The following is a 9,103-nucleotide window of genomic DNA, read 5'->3' as shown; positions in this document are numbered from 1 at the left end:
GCTAAAATTGCTAAAATTACAATTGATTCATGCCTTGAAAGTTAAAATCTGTTAAAAAAAAACTTTCCCAAAATAAACATTGCATTACAATGAATGTTTTTATAAAAATTTTATCAATTTTATTATATTATTTTTCATCAACATAAAAAAACATTCTACTAATTTTTAATTTAAAAAATTATTTCTAACTTCTTTATCAAATTAGTAAATGATTTCTGTATCCCAAAAAGAAAAAGACAAATGTAAAATGATATCTTACAAACTAGGAAAACGTCCTCTCCTTTAAAAGGTTTCTCTACTCTAAAAATTATTTTGCTATATTTCTTCGGACTGCCTAAAACTTCACAATTGAAAAATCTGATTAATTAGATGAAAATGATAAAGAGTAGAAAATATTAAAATAATACTTTGAAGGGCCGCCAAATCATTTATGAATTTAGCGATAGATGGAATAAAAGGTCAATATGCGTAAAATAATGAAATAAGATAATAGCAATTTCTTTATAAATAGTGGGGTTTCCCAGAAGATCAGACTTTAAAACATAGAAGTCACACAAAACTAAGCAGATGATTACAAAGCGCAGTAGATAGTATCTAAAACAAAATTTAAAGCAGACGAGGCAGGGGATGCTTCTTACATCAACGCTGCAACTTGGGGTTTCAGACTTTCGGCCAGATCCTCAAAACTACGAGCCAACTGAATCTCATCTAAAGTCTGCTGAAAGGTTCCGCCTCCTTTCTTTGCCATTTCAGTCAGGATGTTCTTTGTCCGAGTCCTACCAAACACAATCGTATGGAGTATCATTCTAGGATCTGCTCTTTCCATTTTGTCCACATAATCGATAGGATCCCCTCCACCGTTGTTTTCCCCATCGCTCAGGAAGATGACTACAGGGTTTTTCACGTTCACAGAATGGTGTCGGGCTCCTTTAATTAGTATTTTCTCTGCAGCATCCAATCCTGATGAATACCTGGTTCCTCTACCAGGGAAATACTGAAGAAGGCGATTGACAACAGCTTCTTGCATATCCTCCATCTCTACAGCTACATCTGCTCTAGCATCAAACAGAACCACAGATACAGAATCATCAGACATTGTTCTGAGGCGGACTTGTATAAATCTCAAAATAGCCTCATATACGCATCCAAGCCTACAACTATGGTTATTAAATGTTGCAAGAGTGGGACTAACGTCTCGGGAACCCATGGAACTTGATCTGTCAATGATAAATATGACATGGTGAGGTACATTCGTAGAATGATCACAGCCAAAATGATGACCATCATCAGTTATATATCCTCCAGAGCTCAATTTCTGTCCAGTGCTCTTGATGGGTGGATGCCAGAGTTTCTCACTGCAATATGATTTATCAGAAGTACCTGACTCTGTTTCATGCTCCTCAGATTTACAATAGTGATTACATCGGTCAAACTCTTCCCTTTCTTCTTCTGTGCAGGGGTTGACAAATCTAACATATTGCCAGTAAGTCTCATGAGTCATCTCATCTTTGGGAACATCCACATCAGGTCCATATTTCACAGTTTCATGTCTTGAACCATCATAGAGTTTGCCGGTACATTTGCCGGAGCCGGGACAAGTAACCAAATGGATATGTCCTCGCCCCTGTTTCTTGCAATACATGTTACACATTTCTGCTTCCCCTGTCTCTCCCCATTTATACTTGCGGTCTTGAATATCAATATCTTCGCCCTCTGAAATGAATCTTACACTTTTCATATTGCCATGCAGTGTATCGTGCAAACCTGAGTGATCAATTGGGAGCTGGCAGAAGTAACCACAAGATTGGCATCTGGTGTCGCAATAGTGCACAGAATCTTCTTTTCTTGTGTGAACATGCGGACCTTTATGATTTCTTTCGTAGGGAGGAATGGGTATGCAACAGCATTTGCGCAGTCCATTTTGCTCCGACACAAGTTCATACTCAAAAGATCCTCTTTGGCCCTGAAAAACCCGAGTTTGTTTGACGAGCTCAGTGAAGATTTCACATATTCCTGGCATCTCGCATTCATGGGTGCAGGCATGCTCATTTCCACACAAATGCTCTGCATTTTGATCCAGATCATGGAAATGATCTTTTACTCCACATGTCCTGCTGCACCCATTTATCGTGCATTTGCTCGGACAATATTTCTCATTGCACTGATGAGTTTTATGGTCCAATTCAATCGGCACAGCACAGGGATTAGTGCAGCTTGGAAGAGAACATTTTCTGCTGCACATATGTTGAGGGGAATTGCACTTGTGCTGGCCAGGGTGCCCTGGCCACAGAGAACATCTCTCATTACAATTTGAAGACGTCTCATATAAGTAACAGCTCTCGCCACATGTATGATTTTTCTTTTTGCAATTGTGATTTCCTTCATGCCCTGCTAAATCCCCGCATAAGCTTAAGGTGTCTCCTTCTCGAGCACAATAACTGCAGTTTTCTGTACACAAATGACTCCCCATGCAAGAATGACGATCACCATGCCCTTTCTCCATCACACATCTCCAGAAGCAAACAGAACATTTGTACCCACAAACTGATAGTCCTTGCTTTACTTTGCCAAGGGCTACATTAGCCTCTAGCTGCAATCTTTGCACCTCATCTTCATCACAGAAATCTGTGGTGTTTGAACTTATCCACTTTTGAACTCGGTAATGCCTTCTGTCTGCCAGCGCCTCCAGGAAGCTCTCGAATAAAGAATGCCACTCCTCGCCGTTGCTACCATTTCTGGGTAAAACAATCTCCAGTTTTGACCTGATTTGAGAAAAAACGTCCCTTATAGTGAGAGGCGTTTCTGATTCTGTACACGGTGCGAGATACAGTCCTGAATCTTTTATGTTCCACGAAGAATCCCAGACAACAACAGGGAAATCAGGAACTTCTTCCTGTGTGTTGAAATTATCCAAAACCCTTAATTCTTCATTTGTATTTGTCACAGAAAGGCATCCCATATGGACCGCAGACATAAGATTTCTCCTCAGAATATCAATTGTCACAGCTACTCGCTTGCTGTCAATATCAGTCCAGTCTTTGGCTGCAATCTGAGCTATAACAAGCTTCAGATCCCTCATGAAGGTGAATCCACTGTCATAACAAGAATCGATTCTATCTACCACCGCTTCTGCTAGCTCACTCAAGCTCTCTCTATAATACTCAGATCTATTATAAGGAGCCATAGCAGCAATCTCGACCTTTCCGCCGTACATTTTTAAAATGAAATTCTCTTGCGATTTGCTGCATATTTGGGAAATCTTTTGATGAAATTCTTGCATAAGATCATCTACATCGGATGTGTCCACATCCTTGATAGCAATGTAAAATAGGCCTTTAAATAACTTTCTGTCCCGCTTCAGTAGATTAATTCCACTCTGGAAGCGGCTGAAAGCGGATTCTGTGTCCTTATCTAGATGAAAATCCTGTAATACCGCACGAAGGGTTAGAATAGAACAAAGAGTTATTCATGTGATATATTTCGTATAAACTGAGTTCCCGTCCCTGCTGGACTTATTGCGCCATACCTAGGCGACCAAGATTTCAACAAAAATAGTGGAATAGTTAGTGGTTGGGGAGAAATGACGCACCTTTTTGTTAAATATTGTGATGTTGCTGACAGCGGCATTGAGAACAGAGAGAAGCATATCCTCTTGTTCACTTCTTTCAAAACTGCCGAGCCCCTCGAAGTCTAAGAGCACATACAAGCACCTGATTCCCCTGCTGTCATCTCCATCTTCGCCCGTTGCAATGGTCATCCAAACTCCATCTGTGCATCTGCCACCTGCAACATCGAGAAGAGACCCTGATAGATGATTCAACAAATATGATTTTCCACTACTTTGCTTCCCCATGGAAGATATGACCTTAATCTTGCCCTTCCAACTGTTAAGAACCGCATCATAGAATCCAAAGCGTATAGAGTAAGCAAGTGATACGCTGTCCACATAACTAACATCAGGGGGTATTTGAAATCCATCCTTAAGAGCTACCATTGCATTGTTTTCTGCACGAGCTATTTGGATGGGAACAAGGCAAACAAGCTTCTGAATCCACATTCCCATTTTCATCCGGACTTGCAGCTCTGCTGCAGCTGAAATTGAGCAATTCTCTACACTATTCACTTCAAATTGAATCTTCATACCTGAAAAATCTTTATCTTTTCCGGCCTTTAGTTGTCTCATAAGTGCTTTCGAATATGTGAGACAACCCTCACCATTGCAATGAACCGATCTACTACTTTCAAGTATCACTTTGAATGTAATGCACTTCTTAGCATCTGGAAACAACTTGGGCGTTATTCCAAACTTGTCAAAAATGTGATAGATGTAACCCAAATAGGGGCACGACCTAGTGATTTCTGTTTCATCTTCAGGAGCTTTAATCTGATCTACTTGCTGCAACTGCACAACTTCTCTAGCCAAAGCAGATTTCAGGACATATGAAAAGATACAACCAGGAGCATCTACAGGGCTATGCAGCAAAAGCTGACTTTGTGAACCAAATACCGTAAATTTCGCCTCAAATTGTTCCAAATCAGATATACTGCATTCTCTTGCATTCAAAGGGATTGTCTTCAAGTGGCTCATGGTATCACCCAGAACATAAATTTCAAGCTTGTTTTCAGGACTTGCATGCCTTATACCCCCAACATCAATATCTTCACCCTCATCTTGCAACTGCCTGAAGACGAGAAAGAAATAGCCGTCAACAGAAACACATGCTCTCCAACAGTGCAGCTGTGAAGGAAGAGAGATATGCTTTGCCTTCATCATAGGCCTCTCGTGGATTTCAGCCACCCTTGCTCTGTTGGTGTCATCAACCAAGAGCAACTCCATTCTCCCCGGAATCAAATGCATCCACACAATGATCTTGCTTCCCTTATATAATTCAAGATTAACCTCGACTCCAGTCCAATATACCTTCCGAAATGACTCATCAAACTTATATATTACAATCTTTGATTTCTCTTTTTCATAGAGAGCCATAGATCTGGTACCTTCATCTACAGCCAACAAATCGAATCCCCTTCTGAACGTATGAATAGGACGACCCATGTTGTTGAAACCAATCTTGGGACAACGGTACAGATACAAGGAGGAATCTGTAAAATTGTGAATAAAAACCATCAGCTCTCCCGACTTGAGGATGACTACTTTAAGTAGTCTTTCATGCTGAGGATTAATGGTTGCTAACTCTACTGATTTTCCACACGTTGGAACAATTGGACGCCCACAGTTGCTATTGAAATCAGACATGTCTTTTCTCATTGGGGTCAGCTCACACGCTCTATAAATAATGTTGAACGGATGTTCCTCCACAATTGATACCTTCACCTTCAGCTCCATTTGCTCGGGATGCCTGTTCCGTATCCGCCTGAGTGAATACCACGGAAGATTAGTGGCAACTTCTTCAATATACCAGGTTACTGAGTTGTCATTGTTTACCGTGGACATCTTCTTCTTCAACTCCTGTACAAACTCATCCTTGGCTTCTCTGAGCCCCTTCTCCTCCGCATTGCGCAAACTCGCGTTCTTCTTGAACACAAGAGCTGACAAGTCCTTTATGGTTTTAATGAACTTGTGTTTCTGTTCCTTGTAGACATGACAACACACAGTTTTGAGGGTGTCGTGAGATAAGAGGGCCTCTACATCAACTGTGGATTGTGAAGGCTGAACATTAGAGAACTTTTCAAATTCAGATCGGATATGGCGTGGCAGACTTTGCGTATCTTGGGTTGTCAAGTGCTCTTCCATAAAAGTTAAAGCAAGAAGCTCGTGAGAGGCCAACAAGAAGCTAGTGAAAACTATATTTCTTTCAAGGTACCTCAGTTCAATAGGAACCATGTTTTCTACCAAGCTGCGAAGTGCAGAAAGAGAGGCAGTCTTATTAACAAAATATACAATACCTTCTACTTCCAACTCGTCATTATTACCCCATTTGGCAGGAGTAGACAGAACAAATTTAACTTTATCACCTGAGAATGGGAAATCTCTAAGCTCGTTCATAGGCTGCAGGAACTTCACCTTTCCATTGATCTTTGTGGAACAAGAGCACTGAGGGGAGCACTTGGCATCAATTTCTTGTCCATAACAGATAAAAGGCGGTGTCCGTTTTCCTTGACCCGAGCCTTCAACGGTAATCATATGCTCCCCGTCGCTACATATGAATTTGATGTCTGATCCGAGCAGCAACACCCTCTGATCTCCATCACAAACTCTATTCTCCCCAGCTAAGATCATTGAAAGTTCTCGATGCAGCTTCTCAAATATGTTGTTGTCGACGTCCATGTCAGAGCATGAGTCCAACTCTCTTGTTTTCTCCAAATTTTTATATCCATCTCTATCTTTTGTTGTGCTGGTTTGGCCGCCCACGAAAAGGTGAACGTGACAGCAGAGTTCCGGAAGAACTTGAAGAAAACATCTTTCAAACTCCTCCACCTGTGTAGAGCTCCTGGCCGACTCTCTCATCTTCAAAGATTCCTTCAACTTTGACAGCTTTTCAAACTCTTGCGGCTGACAACATTCAAGTAGATTTATGAATTGCTCATTACTCAGCATAGAAAAATCAACATTAGACGCCGATGACCAAATTTTAAGCGTTTTGCCAAACTGAGAAGCTTTCATAGACAGCTCTTCTGCTTTTTTTGAAATCCGTGGACTTCTTTTCTCTGTTGTGAGGAAACAACAGTGTTGATATCCTTCACAGAACACCACTGTTCCATAATAATTGTTGACAACTGCAACATTTGCATTCGCTCCCAAAGAAGATTTCATACTATTTGCTCCTCCGTCAATTCTTAGATTATAACCAGGCATGAGCTCCACATCATTCTCGGAGTTCTTCACACTGGAGACTTGAATCCTTCGGATGCGCTTAGATTTTGAACTAGCAATCTTTGCAGAGGCAGCCAGAGCTTCAAAAGGATAGCTCCCCTCCACACAGACATATACATTATCACAAAGTTCAACCAGGTACCTGATGAAATTGCACGGCACATCTTTTCTAGAGGCCTGCTTAAAAAGCTCACCTTCGTGCCAGTAGAAAACTACCACGCTACATCCTTCTTGAGGAAGACTGACATATAATCCAGGCTCCAACTGTCTTCCTTCCATCTCTGCAAGAACAGAGTTATCTACCAGATTTTCCTTGCGGAAAATGCTTATTATCATGGTCTTGTCTCCATAGAACCCGACCACGGGTAAGCATAGTTGATTTAGTGAATTGAAATTGATACGAACCTGCGGTGGCTCACCTAGGTAGGCAGAGGCAGAACAGGGCACAAGCTTATTACAGAGGGTTAGAACTTCATCTTGTGGAAGCTCAACCTTTTCAACAAAGCTGTAATCTTGCTTGTCAGGGGCAATGCGCATAACCCGAAACAGATTAGGAGAAAGAGGTTCAACAACTGCGCTTGCATTCACACCTTCCCCTTCATTTTGAAAAAGCAGTGACAAAATGTCGGCGGACTCCGATGTCTCTCCCTCTTCGATATACATCGGCTGAGGTGACTTATCTTTCATGGCATGGGCAATGGCAATTTCTGCCGTTCCACTGGTAGGGAATGAAACGAGATCGGACATCGGGAGAAGCTAGATTAAAAGGAGACTACGCAGAAATACTGACACAGCTCAGTGCAATTGCTCGAAAAAAATACCTAATATATGCAGGGAGAACCAGAAAGAAAACCCCACCCCCCTACTATAATCTTTAGATCATAGAAAGCGATTCGACAAACGCAGGAGATAAAACCAATTGGGATATTAAACATGCACTGGTACTGGAGCAGAAAAAGAGAAAGAAAAACACGAAAGGAGGGCATGTATAAGAGAGCTCAAACTGAAACAGTCAAGGATCGTGGGCTAGAGGACAAGCCACTAATCTAACCAGTTTTTCACAAAATCATCAAATTACAAGGACCACCACAACCGGTGCCATATGCAATGAGGAATTACAACATTAAGAAAATTTCACTTGAAAATTGATTTGCATTCTTGTTTGCACCCAAAATTTACATCTGCTAATAGGCAGGGCAGAGAGGCTAGAATAGTCTACACACCTTTTAAAACATCTGCCCTCTGCCTGAATCACGGCAACCAGCACTGGAAGCGAATGTACCTCTGCTCACACGACTCAGAACATCTCCTGCGCTCTCCTAAATATCAATATTTTCTGTCCTCTTTATTGCTGATGTCGGTATCATTGGATTCTTCTTATACTGTAACCGCTGGTCAGGCGAATCAGAAGGCATGAAGTTCTTTGATTTTCTGTGAGTGGAAGCGAAAAAGGCAGGAATGGAGCCGCCACTGTGACTGCTGCTTCATAACTGCTCTGACCGTCCCTTTCACTTCCTTCTCCTGCGGTGGAGTTTTAAATATCGTTTGTAACTGCCAACCTTACTGCTCCACTGTCGCCACTACTTCTCCCGGTTATCACTGGAAGTCCTGTCGGAATAATGATGACAAACCCTCAATTTTGCCCATTGACAAGTCGAATCAGGTATGATGTGCGTGTAGACATATTTACTAGCAAAGAAGGTGCAATAATTAGCTAATAGTAATTTATATAGAATTTTTTATAAATTTGAAAAGAGAGCTATTGTTAAACTTTAAATGGTCAAGCTTATTTTGGGGTCAATTAATAGGAAAGTTGTGATTATTAGATAATAGTAAGATTATGCAGCAATTATATAATTAAGAATTTATTGTTCATTTGAATTAAATATTTGAAAGCACTTCTTAATAATAAACAGATTATTATATTATATATTTCATTAAATAACATCTTTGAAAATTCTTCTTAATATTTTACAATTATTAATTGACAAATCCTAGAAAAGAAATGATTATCACAGAAACCATAAATAAATATTAAGGAAACAATTGAATAATCATTCATCGTATTCAAATAATGGTAGACTAGATTTGACATATCTGACACATATCAGATCTATCTACCCTTTGCATCAATTAAATACAACGATCATATTATTATTAACATTTGTTAAATTGTATGCTAAGTCATACATTTACATGATCAAGGGAATATAATAGTTTGTTGAACACAACAAATAACTAAATAGAGATTAGTAAACAAACACATCA

At 40.4% G+C, this 9,103-nt stretch overlaps 1 protein-coding gene across 1 annotated transcript; it reads right to left on the bottom strand.

Moving 5' to 3' along the window:
* Positions 1-477: 477 nt before the first annotated feature.
* Positions 478-8,344, bottom strand: LOC131047211 (uncharacterized). Its single transcript, XM_057981075.2, has 2 exons — positions 3,590-8,344; positions 478-3,424 (listed from the first exon to the last, which is right to left on the bottom strand). The coding sequence occupies exons 1-2, from the start codon at positions 7,580-7,582 to the stop codon at positions 635-637; spliced, it is 6,783 nt and encodes a 2,260-aa protein (XP_057837058.2). The 5' UTR covers positions 7,583-8,344; the 3' UTR covers positions 478-634.
* Between the last annotated feature and the right edge of the window lie 759 nt (positions 8,345-9,103).

The sequence above is a fragment of the Cryptomeria japonica genome, chromosome 7 (assembly GCF_030272615.1).
Source record: "Cryptomeria japonica chromosome 7, Sugi_1.0, whole genome shotgun sequence".
In the NCBI taxonomy this organism is placed as follows: Eukaryota; Viridiplantae; Streptophyta; class Pinopsida; order Cupressales; family Cupressaceae; genus Cryptomeria; species Cryptomeria japonica.
This window is presented reverse-complemented; position numbering and strand designations above follow the sequence as displayed.

What these genes read in the sequence shown, in the direction of transcription:
- LOC131047211 (XM_057981075.2), bottom strand. Translation starts at nt 7,582, where the DNA reads ATGTCCGATCTCGTTTCATTCCCTACCAGTGGAACGGCAGAAATTGCC. An exon ending in TCACAATATTTAACAAAAAG is followed by an intron (nt 3,425 to 3,589) that starts GTGCGTCATTTC and finishes GCGGTATTACAG; the next exon opens with GATTTTCATCTAGATAAGGA.